The sequence below is a fragment of the Miscanthus floridulus genome, chromosome 9, assembly GCF_019320115.1.
Source record: "Miscanthus floridulus cultivar M001 chromosome 9, ASM1932011v1, whole genome shotgun sequence".
NCBI lineage: Eukaryota > Viridiplantae > Streptophyta > Magnoliopsida > Poales > Poaceae > Miscanthus > Miscanthus floridulus.
Genome location: NC_089588.1, coordinates 64,476,317 through 64,490,749, shown reverse-complemented (window position 1 = coordinate 64,490,749; position 14,433 = coordinate 64,476,317). Strand labels below are relative to the sequence as shown.

The following is a 14,433-nucleotide window of genomic DNA, read 5'->3' as shown; positions in this document are numbered from 1 at the left end:
CCGATAAATGGTGCGTTTCTTTGCTAATTCTAACTTTAAAAGCTTATTGGAGCCAGAGAAGAAGGGGAAATGGGCAAAACAGGAAATTTTGGTCATCAAGAATAAATTTTTGCTTGGTAACTGTGATATAGCATTTTGTGCATCCTCTCATCTAAGATTGCTTCTTTCACTCTATTTATCTAGTAACTCAATTTATATGAGTTTATTTATAGTATAAGCGTGTAAAAAACGCAAAAATCTATCCCGGGAACCATGTCGTTCTAGCGCAACGACGCCACCTTGCTCCCACGTTCTCCCTCGCTTCTTCTCTAACTCTGGCAGGCTCAGAAGGGGCTCGGGAGAGTCTGGCCGGCGATGGGGGACATTCCGAAATAGCTGAATCCCTGTGTTAATCAGGGGTAGAGAAGGAAAGAAAAAAAACAAGCGCCGGAGTCTGCACACAGCCAGACAGCCTCCTCTCCTCACTCCGGCCAGGAAGAACAGGAAACCTCGCAGATCCGCGCCCCCCTCCGATCACAGGTTCACCGCATCCCCGCCACTACCGTTTCCACTGCCGGCTCCATCCGCTCCACCAATTCCTGCTCAAGCCGCTCCAGCTGAGAGACGGAGAGCCCTGCGGGAAGGCGAGACGAGGGGAGGTCCAAACCCTAGCCGTAGATTGCGGGCTCCTCCTCCTCGCCGCCGCCGGCGGGGATGGAGATGGTGGTGGCGGCGCCGGCGCTCCCCGCCGAGGTGGAGAGGGCTCTCATCCGGGACATAACCGTCGCGGCTGATGCCCACGCCAAGGAGGGCGACACCTTCTTCCTCATCACCACCAGGTCCACTATGCCTCTCCGTTCGCCGTCTCCCTGCTTCCCCATCCCTGTCGATCTACTCCCTGATTCAATCCCCGTTCGCGCTGCCACGCTTGGAATGGTCCTGCGGGGCGCAAGATCGTTTTTTTCCCTTCTTGCTGGTGTTGTTCGTTGGTGGAGGAATATGCTTCGGCGCCGCCGGAGAGGTGGCGCCTCGGCGTTGGCATCGGAGGTGGGTTTAATGCGCGGCGGTTTATGTGTTCCTCTCTGCTTAAGGATTTGCGAGCCTTTCCTCCTCTGAAGCGTTGTAGTCTTACCAGTTGAGTGCGCTCCTCTTGACGCCGATGGCGTGTGCTCCTCTGCTTTGCAAACAGGATTGGGCAGCCATGGTGCGCGGCGCACGAGATTTTTTTTCAGCTGTGAAAGTTCTAGATACTTATGTCAGGCATTTTGGACCAGTTGTGATTTAGGACCTTTGAGGATTGAGCATTCTACTGCTCCTATATTCGGAGATTTTTTTTCAGCTGTGAAAGTTCTAGAGACTTATGTCAGGCATTTTGGACCAGTTGTGATTTAGGACCTTTGAGGATTGAGCATTCTACTGCTCCTATATTCGGTCTCTGAGATGCTTTGAACATTTTAGGACATTTAAGGGCCCCTTTGGTAGCGCTCTTCCTCCGCTCCCCGCCGCTCCACTCAACGCTTCCCTCTGCTCCAGCTCTGCTCGCTCCCCACCTGAAAAAGATACCGATTGGCAGCGCTTTGTCGTCATCTCCGGCTTCAGCTCCTGCGGTGCTGCCAGCGCAGGTGGAGAGGCAAGGCGCAAAGGAGGGGTGCGGGGGGGGGGGGGGGGGGGGGGGGGGGGTTTGCGGGGGTGCGGGCATAGAGGGACCCCAACAGGCCCTGCGGCGACCTCGCCTCCTTCACCAACGGCGGAGACCATTGGCGAAGCATGGCCCATGAATTAGAGGGGGCTAAATTGCTTACTTCAGCGTCAAATCATGGTGAGATGTTAAATAGACATGTAGTTTAGACTTCTAGGGATTTATGGGTCATTGAATGTCTGTCAAGCAAGGGGGGGCGGAGGCCCAGTTTGGCCTCCACTACCCTCCGCCCCTGGCAGAGAGGGTGCGGCATGGAGAAGGGCAGCGCAGAGGAGAGGGCCGGCACCACTGGAGAAGGTCGCGGACGGTGCGTCGGCGGCGCGGGCGAAGATGACGACGCGGTAACGCGAGTGGAGGGTGTGGACGGCCAGATTGGCGCGGTCGCGCGGAGGGTTTTTTCCGCTCCCCACCTGCAGTGCAAAAGGGAGGGAGCTGGAGGAGCGCTTCCTTGAGGAAGCGGTGTGGCATGGAGGCCTTTGGCAGCGCTCCCCCGATTCTCACGTGGAGCAGAGCGGGAGAAGCACTGCCAAAGGGGCCCTAAAAGTACTCCCTGTTTCCCTCTGGTCATTTAAAGAGGACGTTTAAGACTGCCTAATTAGCCCACATGCAGTTCAATTTGGTTGTCCTACGTTATCCTTTGATGAGCAGGATGACAGAAGGGAGTAATTTCACAAGATCTGTACTAAATTTAGTTTTTTGGTATGATCGTGCATACTCATGGATTGTGGCAGTATGTAGGCTGTGGATTGAACTTGAAAGTATCACCATTTTTGTCGTGTTATGATCATAATATTTGGATGACGTTGTAAGATAAGGTATCACACCTAGTAGGATATGCCTAATACGAGATATAAGATGTATTAAAGCTTCTGGTATTTTTAATTTGGACCTGGAGTGTTTTTTCTCTTTTTCTATTGAATTGCATGTTTTACAGGTCCGCATATGGTGCTGATGAGCATCATGGAAATGTCTGTTTTAGAAGGTTTCTTCAGAAATACATATTCGTACTATGTTATTTTATTCTTCTCTGTCAGTTGCTTCATTTGTTTACTCTCAGTTCGGATTATAAATGCAATCTTCTTTTTTTTGGCTCAATAGGTGGTGGCAAAGTTGGATTGATTACCTCATTCAAGATTTGACTGGTGCAACAAGTAATGGTTATCATCATCATGAGTTTGGTTCAAAAACTTCTAGAAGGCCAGGAGCTATTGACAATACCGATTTAATTGATGATGCGTCATTTGAAGTCTCCAATACGGAGATTGAGATACATGATAACTTGGTTGAGGGTCGGGATTACATACTGCTTCCTCAGCAAGTTTGGGAAAAGTTGCATGGTTGGTGAGTCACATTTATTTGAACTCTATACTGTGCAATATGATCATCAAAAGAATAATCCTCTCTGGATCTATCACTTTTCAAATGCCTCTATGCACCTAATTGTGCAGTGGCTTCTTCTTGTCTTTGATAGTTTCTACATATTTGATAGTTTCTACATAGCTTAATCATTCTATTTATGCTGACCTGTCTACCTTCTTATGATTCCTTGCCGTTTCTATGGAATATGGATAACTGTCTTTCAAGGTGGTTCTAGTTCACATACTCTATTACTGTACACTGATATATTCACTTTCCTGAACATACTGAATAAAACATCAATCGTAGCCAATTTTATTAAATATTCTTTACAGTTTGCGTTGGTATTTGCCAAATACATCACTTCTTCAAATGATTATATATGAAGAAAGTAGCACAAAAAATTAGTAGCCTTTGGTCTTAAATTGAACTAAGGCACAAACTGTGGTGTTGTTTAATCCCCAGATGCTTTGCATTGACTTTAAAGTAAAACCCCGAAATTAATACATGGAAGAAAGTTGATGCTACTATGTTATGAATTCAAGTTAAGAAGCTGAGAGACTTTTCACAAACATGGTTCACTTATTTGTGTTCCCTATGTGAGAAGCTGTGACATCTTTCCATCAACAAGAAACAACCACACAACTTTTGATTTGGTGTTTGGAATCTTATTCTCATTACACAAAATGCGTTAACAGGTATGGTGGAGGACCAACATTACCAAGAAAGGCAATCAATACTGGCTTTTCTCAAACTGATTTGGCCATAGAAGTTTATCCTCTACGACTGCAGTTAATTCTAATGTCAAGAGGAGAGCGAACCTTTATAAGGATAAGCAAGAAGGTATGCTCTCATCTCTTTAGCTATTATTGAGCACATTGTCCTTTCTTTTAGTTTGTATTTCAATAAATTGATTAGATTAGACACAATTATGTAAACCTATGATGCCACTTTGTAAGTATAACCTACTGTTGAAAACTTGAAGTCTTTTAATGTCTCTAATAGCTTCAATAAAGTTTGAATAATTGAAAAGTTAAAAATCATCATGAACCTTTTTCAGGATACAGTTGGCCAACTCCATAAAAGGGCTTGTAAGGTTTTTAACTTGGTACCAGATGAGGTAGCTGTTTATTTTATTTTGATGTTTACGCTTTTTTTTTTACTTGCAAGGATTTTTTCATAGTTATTGCGGCCATCATTGGCAGGTATGCATTTGGGACTATTATGGTCGAACAAAGCATTCATTGATGGATAGCCTGGACAAAACCCTTGATGATTCCAACATTCAGATGGATCAAGACGTGAGTCAAACCTTCTATAATAATTGAGAAGCATTCCCCCATTGCCACCCCCACCCCAATATCAAACTATATTTGTAGAACAGATGCACTACTAGTTAATGGCTGTTGTCAAGTAAATGATCTGACTGTATACTTTATATTGTTTTCACAGATTCTACTTGAGGTTACCACTGATGCCAATGGTAGTCTGGATGGTTTGGTTAAAAGAAACAATTTTTTTGAGAGAGAATCGACTTCTCTGATTACTGACGCTCCGAAATCAGGATTGCCAAATGAGAATTTTGCAGCCAACAGCTATACTTCTAGAAGCTATAACTCTAGTCTGACACCAAGCCTCTACCTGCGATCAACCAATGGTGATCTGGATAATGTGCCTGGTTCTAGTGGCATTAGCACGAGGGGATCACCCTTAGGTCTTACAGGGCTACTTAATCTTGGAAATACATGCTATATGAACAGTGCCATACAGTGTCTAGTGCACACGCCACAGTTTACTAGATATTTTTGTGAAGATTATCATCGTGAAATAAATCGGCAAAATCCGCTGGGTAATGTGGTAAGTACTCTTTTGACTCACATGTCCTGGAGGCCTTGATGCTTCAAGATAAAGTCATTTTGGTAGAGAAAATATGATCTTATTCCATTATATTCATTTGGATAACTTTTTTTTTCATCATGATATTATTCATAGCAGCCAACCAAATTTCAGTTTAGTTGTCTCCCATTATTCTTGACATGCAACAAGTACTAAAAGATGCCAGACCCTTCATTTCTAAAATCTGTAGCTTCTTTTGTTTTTGGTAACATTTTCCACATGTACAATATCTTCTCTTAAGTGTAGTATGTATTCAATTCTTGATTAAGTTTCTAGTTCAGATTTATGATCTTGCCATTCTAAAGTCTTGTCAGTTTTTCTTTAGTTTGGTAAGATAAGTAAAAAATCTAATGTTTGTTGACCTTGACGTACAAAGAAATTTATGTTGTTACTATCACGTACTGGCATGTGATTATTCTGAGCATTTGTGATGGACATTTTCTACGGCTATAGTGTATTTTAATTTTAATCATGCAAAAAATTGAAAAAAAACTGGTTGCCATACTGCCCTTTTCTGGTTTCATTTTCTCTAGCATCCTGCATGTTAATTGTACTGAGTTCTGATGGTAGTCATGTAGGGTGAACTTGCACTAGCTTTTGGTGAGCTACTGAGAAAACTCTGGGCTCCTGGAGGACGTGCCCCAGTTTCGCCTAGACCATTCAAAACGAAGCTTTCTCGGTTTGCATCTCAGTTCAGTGGATACAACCAGCATGATTCACAGGTTTGATTGTCTCTTTAGAGTGATGTTCTATCTTATGTTATATCTATGCACTGTGGGTCCCTAAACTTTTTCCACATTCTCATCTGGTTCCATGAACTCCCAAAGTGATCATGTGGGTCCGTCAACTTTTCGTGTGGTTGATTCTAAGTTCAGTCTATCTCCAATCATGGATCTAAATTCACACATCGAATGGACCACTTGAAAAAGGACAGATGATCACTTTGAGAGCTCTGCCTTCATGGACCCAGATGAGAATGCGAGAAAATTTTAAGGATCCATGGTGCATTCCACTCTATTGAGTTTTTTTTTCCTGAATCTGTATTTTGATAAAATACTGCAGGAGCTGTTGGCATTCCTCTTGGATGGACTCCATGAAGATTTGAATCGTGTGAAGCATAGACCTTACATAAACTCGGGAGATGCTGATGGAAGATCAGATGAAGAAGTTGCAGATGAATATTGGGCAAATCATATTGCTAGAAACAATTCAATCATTGTTGATGTATGCCAGGTTAGTTCTACACCTGTGAATCAATTCACTTACTGTTGTGATGCTTTGGCTCTACATAAATGCTAATAACCATTGCAATTTGGGACCACCATGTTCCTCTTGCTGGGTATTGGAATAAAATGATCCTTTGATGACATCATAGTTCTGAGTGTGCATGTAAGCACCTCTAGCAGTTTCAAGTATTTACTGTATGTAATGTAAAGGCCTTCCTGTGACCTTCCTGTTGTGATTAGTTGTGCAGATGTGCTACGTCATTACATGTGGAGCTGGATACATGTTATTTTTATGCTGAAGGATTAGCTTTGCTAGACTTACTTCCTCCGTCCCAAAATAGATGACCTCATAGCATTCAAATTTTGTCCCAAAATACTTGACCTTCTCTCTTTCCTTTGCACCTTTCTCTTTTCCCGATACACATTTCTCTTTTCCCAATACTTCTCTATCTCTGCTCCTTGAGGGGCATTTTTGTCTTTTGGCTTCAGCGTTGGTTTCTGTTGGAGATTCTAAAATGTCTTCTAATATGGGGTGGAAGGAGTATATTCTATCTGTATATGTACTCTCCAGTGTAGGGTGTTTCTTACGGTGTGTATAAAGTCTTGTGCATCTTCCCTTCAGATACTTCGATACATTGGAGGCGCATGCTTGTCACAAGACACATAATAATTCATGTTGCATGCATGACATATTTTTGGCTCATGATTTAGTTCTCTTCCTAATTATTCTAAGACAGATGTTTTACTGACATTTCCTTTTATTATGTTTTTCCAGGGGCAGTACAAGTCCACTTTGGTTTGCCCAGTCTGTGGGAAGGTTTCAGTGACTTTCGACCCGTTCATGTATCTTTCCTTACCCTTACAATTTGCCTCAACCCGGAGTGTGACTGCCGTGGTATTTTCTTGTGATGGTAGTGTTCCACCAACACCATTCACTGTAAATGTACCGAAGCAAGGTAGGTGCAGAGATCTATTACAAGCCCTTGGCACTGCATGCTCACTTAAAAATGGGGAGAAACTTCTAATTGCTGAGGTTCGTTATTAGTGCTCACCTGAATTAATGTAAAGGTTGGCAGGTTTGATGATTGTGTGTCCTTAAACATTTTGGTTGAATTTATCTACAGATACGGAATCATAAGATCTACCGTTTTATTGATGATCCAGTGCTTCAGCTGTCTACAATAAGTGATGATGATCATCTGGCAGTTTATAAGCTCCCAAAGTTGGAAAAGAGGGTGAATTACATTCAATTTGTGCATCGTCATGAAGACTTGTAAGAAAAAAAAAGACTCTGATATATGGTTATCTTCTTGCTAGAATTACAGCTGTAGTGGTCATCTTGGTTTATAATTGAAGTAAACCCAACATGTGTCATGTCAATATGCTATTTACATGATTAACATAAATACTTCTTGCACCATCTTCTGTTAATATTATCATTTGCTATTGGTAGGGACCATGGAAACAATAACACCTTGACATCTTGGAAACCCTATGGTGTTCCTCTTCTTGCACAAATATCTCGCAATGAAATTGTCACGGGTTTGGATATCTATGAGTTGGTCCATAAAATGCTTGTGCCCATGCTAAGGAATCAGGACTCTCTGCATTTGGCTGTTCAAAGTTCTGTTTCCACAAGAACTCATAGTTATCATACCGACTGCAGCAAATTTCAGCTTCAGTTGATTGATGATAGCAACACAATCATTGAAAAATCAAATGATGCTATCAGGGTCCCACAATCTTCACTCGCAACTGTATTTTTTATCCATTGGCCCAAGGAAGATCTGAAAAAGATTGACACTCATCATTTAGAGTACCTCCCAGAGGTGTTTATGTATGCTCCTCCTGCTAAGAGAACCCGTGGTGAAGCTCTCTCACTCTATGCATGCTTGGATGCTTTCTTGAGAGAAGAACCTCTTGTACCTGAAGACATGTGGTTAGTTTTCAATTCCGCATTCTAAGATACATTTGACACTTACAAAAATGATAATTGCTTCATTGGTGCGTACTGTCCATTTTGGCTGGTACACTGGTACTTGACGCTCGCTTAGACACCTTGAGTGGTTAGTAAGGATGAAACTGGATTGGATATTACGGATACCAAATATGGGTAGCTGTATCTTTTTGGGATTCGGAGTCGGATTCGGATAGTGTTAGATGCATCAAATATTAATGTCTATTCCACAACAACAACAACAACAACAACAACGCCTTTAAGTCCCAAACAAGTTGGGGGTAGGCTAGAGTTGAAACCCAGCAGAAGCAATCAAGGTTCAGGCACGTGAATAGCTGTTTTTCAAGCACTCCTATCTAAGGCTAAGTCTTTGGGTATATTCCATCCTTTCAAGTCTCCTTTTATTGCCTCTACCCAAGTCAACTTCGGTCTTCCTCTGCCTCTCTTCACGTTACTATCCTGGCTTAGGATTCCACTACGCACCGGTGCCTCTGGAGGTCTCCGTTGGACATGTCCAAACCATCTGACAAGCTTTTCTTCAATTGGTGCTACCCCTAATCTATCATGTATATCATCGTTCCGAACTTGATCCCTTCTTGTATGACCGCAAATCCAACGCAACATACGCATTTCCGCGATACTTATTTGTTGAACATTTTCGGGTTTCATCTCCATTAGAATGGCTAGATTTAACGTTGGCTCGCCACGCCTATCACAACCCTCCTCCTTTACTAGGGCTTAGGACCTGCTATGTTGAGACAACATAGGCGGAGTTTAATGTCTATTCCATCTACATATTAGAAATCCAACTTTGACTATTCAGTTTCGGATATGATACGGATATTAAATACCCGAATTCTTATATGGATTACCCATGTGGTCTTTAAACCCTTTCGGGATGGATGGAAATCAGTCCTGTTTTCATCCCTAGTGGTTACTCTGTTGGTTGCACTGGCACTTTAGTTGTTATAACTACATAAACATAACTTATGAGTTTGTTTTGTTATATTTTCAAAATTTGTGGATCCTTTTAGAAGCTGTAACAATTGAAGCCCATAAAAATATATTTGTTGATGGGGTTTTCTCTTTTTTTTTTGCAAATTTTATTGGACAGTTCCTTGTGGTTCATCTGGTCCATTTTTTGTGGCATATCAGCTTTTCAATTTTTGATCTGAAACATGTGCAGTGTGCAATGCCGCCCATGATTATTTTGTTCGCTCAAAACAGTTGCATGTGATCACCCACATTAACCATCATTTCTTAATTTGCAACCAAACAGAGCCTGTTTTGAAGCATATGGTTCCCTTTCTTGGATTTTGGTAAAAATCAGTTCAAAATTTGGATAGGCACTTGAATAATGTTCCTTCCTTATGTCTATAGCCTTCATTTCTATGGTGTTTAGTGATAAAGTTATTATGCTATTCTTTTAGGTATTGTCCAAGGTGCAAAGAGCAAAGGCAAGCTAGCAAAAAGTTGGATTTGTGGAGACTTCCAGAAGTGCTAGTCATACATCTAAAGAGATTTTCATTTAGTAGGTCAACAAAACAAAAACTAGAAACTTTTGTTAATTTTCCAATACATGACTTGGATTTGACAAACTACATTGCCAACAAGAAGAGTTCAGAGCGCCAGATCTATGAGTTGTATGCTGTGAGCAATCATTACGGCAACATGGCAAGTGGACATTATACTGCACACATTAAGGTACATTTCTAACCAAACTTATTGTTATTTCAGCTTCTCTGCAAAAAAAAAAAAAAAGAGTGATTCTGAAGTCCTATGGCTTTCTATAGCCTTTTGGTTATCTCTATTCAGTTTTGCTGCTTTTGTATTTCTTATGGCTTTTGTAATTTTATATTGTATCTTCTGTCCTGCAATTTCATTGCAATTCAGTCTGCAATCTACCCTGCTTTGAGTACAAGGCTTGCCAAACAGTTAGGGTGTAATTGGTGCTTGCATTAGACTTTATGCAGCACTCCCCAAGCCAGTGTAATTGTATGGTCTTCGTGTTTGGTTGTCCTGCACAGGCAAGCTGCATTTGGTGAAATTGTGTTTGATTGCTTACATTGTCTTGCATGTAGTTACCTCCATGTTCTAATAGAGGTCTCATGTTTCTAGTAGAGGTAGGGGAGGTGAGAATATTTGTTTTTGTGTGCTCCATCGACCTATGCAAACCTACACTGCCTAATACAATCAAATTTGTTGTACTAGCTACTGCTGCATTAGGTTTGCTTTGAGCAATGTGCAATTCTGCGTAAGAGCCTCACAAGCGTGGATACAGGCTAATGTACCCAACCAAACAGGCCCATAATGTCAGCTGCAATAGTTATGTTTTCTTTGTGAAGTGTGTTGATAAGTCCTTGATTTGTGCAGTACCAGTTTGTGCTTTTGAATCCTCATTGATGCTTCTCTATGTAGTATAGAATGCTGATGGGAATTTCTCTTTATGCAGCTTGTTGATGAAAATCGGTGGTACAACTTCGACGATAGCCATGTTGCTTCCATTGATGAAGACGAGGTGAAGACTGCTGCAGCTTATGTGCTATTCTATAGAAGAGTCAGAGAACAAGATAGAGCAAGGGGAACTAGTAATGGATCTCAGTTATATGCAAAGAGAAGCCATGGATATAGCCATAGGTAGACTAATTCATTGCTGTGGTTGGATGCAAGGGGATTCCGGAAATGACACCTGCAGGCCTTTAGTTACTGCCAGGAGTATATGGCTTGACTCTACCGCAGCTGGGAAAATGCACCATTGTCCAGTTGAGACAGAATATTATTGCATATTTCATCTGCAGTGCTGATGCAAGATGGGAATTTTGTATAAGGTGGATTGAAGGAGTAATTGACTCTTTCTTATGATAATTGGGTAGCTTCAACAGGAACACCGGGGCTTGGTGGCATTTTGGTGATCTGTTTTCTTCTAGAAGAGAGACAAGGGGAAGCAAGAAACATTTAGGAACACCTTTTCTTTAATTTAATTTTTTCCATTTCAGTTTTCAAAAAGAAAAAAAATCTCCATTTCCATTTTTAGATTTAGCTAGTCTGTACACAACTGTTGTTGGAAATGGGTCCGCTGGTGTTTACCAGACTCTGCAGTGGCGAATGCACCTTTGACAATGTCGGTGCACATTATAATGCTCTGTTGTTGCGGGAAGAATTGTAGCTCATGTTGTACTAATATTACTGGCAAAAGGCCCCAGAAATGTAAAAAATGTATGTATCGTTGTGCTGACATGTTAAACCTTATTTTGGATTCTTGCTTTTTCCTATGGACGAAGGTGTGCGCCATTTAATATTCAACCTGAACCCACTTGAGAATGGGGATAGAAATGTTTCTGTTTGCATAAGTGTGGTGATAAATATTTTTTTCTTGTGTTAGTAAGCTTACCCGATCCTAGATATGAAATTGCAAATGGATTTATCAGACCTGCCTGCAAAGGGCACAATCTGTGCATACTTCGCGGCCTTGTAATCTTGTCTTGATTTTGGGAGAAACCCAAGGTTCTGTGTAATTTAACAGCGTAGGCACTAGGAACCATTGCATATCACCACTCAAAAACCATGGTTATTGAGGCGCTTTTGTAACACTTATCCAGTGATGCTTATGTTGCATCGGTTTTCCCAGTGGATGCTAGATATCTGTTCTTCAAAATTCGAATTACCCAAACGGGTTGTTTGGATTCCTTGAATTTGGGCTGAATTGCTTTCTTGGATTGGCCTGTTTGGACGAGCCTTGAATTGGAAATCTACATTCCACCTCAAATTCCTGGCTAAAAGAAGAGAAACCGATTCCATCGTGACTTTGGACTATCGAGCGCCGTCCCTCGCCGCTTGCTTATCCACCAGAGTTCGCCCGGGCGCCGCTGTTTCCTACCTGCTCGCATCTCGCACAAGGGTCAGGTGTTTTTTAATTACCTCAACTCACGCACAAACTCACACAATACACACAGCAACATAACACACTGACACCCTTAGTGTATAAGCTAGACTTACAACCTATATCTAAGGCTACAAGCACACGGCAGAAAGGTATAACAGTGGTGGCACATTCGTACGAAGCACCTGAGATTTATTATGGAGGAAAACGCCGGTGAGGAAACACGGAGATCCCAACCGCGCCCGCCAGCTCGCACACTGTAAAAGCCAGTGTGGGGGGTACGACCCCGGATATCCACAACAGACCACATGGGCTACGCCTCTAGGGACGGCACAACCCACAAGACGAAGCCTTACGGGACACGACTCTGCTCGGCGCCTCCCTCAAGACACCGGGAAGATATCCTGAAGATACTACGAGATCTGTTAGAATATGTATAATCCTAAGATTCCTGTAATCTGTTATTACTTTTTGGTTATCTCTCAGATCTAACTGACTTGTAACCATGCCCCCAGGACTATATAAGACAGGCAGGGACCCCCTCTAAACTCACGCAATATCATACGATAGCTAATACAAACCAACAGACCACAGGATTAGGGTATTACGTCATACTGACGGTCTAAACCTGTCTAACTCGTGTGTCTCTGTTGCCTTCTTGTTCTTGATCACACGCTTCTCTACCGATCAATCTACCTTCGTGGGATACCACTCGGAGGACTGTCGATGATATTCTGTCGATAGTTGGCGCGCCAGGTAGGGGAGTGCGTGCTGTTTCCTTGTCGAACAAGATGGCTTTTTCCGCAGGCTCTTCGTCCCTCCCGCAGCCTGGCCAGATCTTCACGGTCAGATCGATCTCGTGGATCAACGCTGACGGAGTCGGAGAGCTCCTCGAGCCGGTGCAGATCGATTCTGCGCCGATCACCCCTGCACCCGCGACTGTAGATCCGATCTCGGAACCACCTCCGAGGTCGCCTTCATCAACAACTCACCACCCGCTTCCTCGCTACCAGAGGAGGCAGATCAACAACGACAATCTGATCGCATCAATCGATCAGGTTGGTCAGAAGCTCATCGATTGCCTCTCCATCGCTGAATCAGCTCTGGACACTCTCGTTCAGCGCCGACCACCCTCCGATCCAGATCTATCGAAGGTTGCTCAAGAAGCTTCAGGGGTTACGGCCCTACCCTTCGGGTTCACCAACGTCGCTGCCACCTACCAAGCTGCCCTAAGGGGCAAATTCGCCGACCAGGTTGGAGGTGTCCATCCTCTCGCCAACCAGATCGCCGACCAGTCTCCGCCGGCCGTCAACATGCTCCATGTCGGCCGACGCCCTAAAGCATCCCTCTAGACCATCCCGGAGGAGAATCCGGACTCCGAGTCCCAGGGCTCTACGGAGACCATTGCCGAAACGACCACCTAACAACTTCTTCCCCCTCCGTTCCGTGGTGGCACAATCTTTAATGTCAGCGTCGATAGCCCCCTCGGAACGGCAAAACCAAGGAGGAACGCGTCGCTCGCGAGAATCGAAACGTCAACCGCGCGCAGCATCGAACAAACGAGATCGCCCTTGCGAGGGCCGAGCAATAGCTTGACTCGCAAGGAAGACCACTCCAACGCAACCTCGATGATGAGCTTGTCCATGTCGACGGCCACGACGTCTACAAGACCCTAAGCATCAACCTGGCCGTGGCAGCCAACGAGCTCGCCCGGCCCCCACAGACACCGGAGGTCGCCAAGGTGGCCGCAATGCATAAAGCGGTGCACTACCAGGTCAATGAGATCCGTCAGGATCAGAGACCTTCTTACTCCACAACCTCGATTCGTCGATCAGTCGCCACAATATTCGATCGCCGCCCAAGTCACTTCACCAACCAGCACCGCGACAACAGGCAACCCCTCCAGGGCGAAGCTAGGGACAACTGCATTGAACATCACCGCCAACCTGACCAAGAGGTCGATCAAGACGTCCGAGTGCACCTCAACAATATCCAAGATGCATGATGACGTATCGATGGACGCCGCTTCGGTCACCATGAAGAAGAAGTACGCCACCGCCAGGAATACGAGGAAGAGTACGGAAACTCAGACTCAGCTCTCGAGACGATCAACGTCGGCAACGCTGTAGACGATGACGCCGACAACCCCAAAGGGCCTCCAGCATTCACAAGGGCGCTCTGAACACTTTAGTGGCCCCGTGGTTTTAAAATCACTGGGGTCGAGCCCTATGAAGGAAGGATGAACCCGACACAGTGGCTACAGGCTTACGCCACTACTGTCCGCGCCGCCGGAGGAGACACCAGTGTCATGGCCAACTATCTTCCCGTCATGCTCGCGCCAACCATCATGAATTGGTTCACAAGTCTTGCCCCGAATTCCATCGGATCCTGGGAAGAGATTAAAAAAGTCTTCACCGACAATTACATGGCTATGTGCACT

The 14,433-nt window shown here is 43.9% G+C and overlaps 1 protein-coding gene across 5 annotated transcripts; it reads left to right on the top strand.

Moving 5' to 3' along the window:
• Positions 1 to 250: 250 nt before the first annotated feature.
• On the top strand, positions 251 to 11,371 carry LOC136483763 (ubiquitin carboxyl-terminal hydrolase 5-like). Of its 5 annotated transcripts, none has more exons than XM_066480926.1 (13): positions 251 to 818; positions 2,777 to 3,019; positions 3,733 to 3,877; positions 4,095 to 4,154; positions 4,240 to 4,335; positions 4,487 to 4,891; positions 5,509 to 5,652; positions 5,993 to 6,163; positions 6,932 to 7,189; positions 7,281 to 7,429; positions 7,610 to 8,095; positions 9,544 to 9,817; positions 10,566 to 11,371. In XM_066480926.1, exons 1-13 carry the CDS (start codon positions 694 to 696, stop codon positions 10,752 to 10,754), a joined length of 2,745 nt encoding a protein of 914 aa, XP_066337023.1. In that variant the 5' UTR covers positions 251 to 693; the 3' UTR covers positions 10,755 to 11,371. The 5 variants fall into 5 exon arrangements, with proteins under 5 accessions (XP_066337023.1, XP_066337026.1, XP_066337027.1 ...); XM_066480930.1 differs by having other exon boundaries at positions 392 to 519; XM_066480927.1 differs by lacking the exon at positions 251 to 818 and adding an exon at positions 1,682 to 2,660.
• The last annotated feature ends 3,062 nt before the right edge of the window (positions 11,372 to 14,433 follow it).

Coding starts and splice junctions, on each gene's coding strand:
- LOC136483763 (XM_066480926.1), top strand. CDS start 694: ATGGAGATGGTGGTGGCGGCGCCGGCGCTCCCCGCCGAGGTGGAGAGG. Junction 7,430..7,609: donor GTGCATCGTCATGAAGACTT/GTAAGAAAAAAA, acceptor TGCTATTGGTAG/GGACCATGGAAACAATAACA. Junction 8,096..9,543: donor CTTGTACCTGAAGACATGTG/GTTAGTTTTCAA, acceptor CTATTCTTTTAG/GTATTGTCCAAGGTGCAAAG.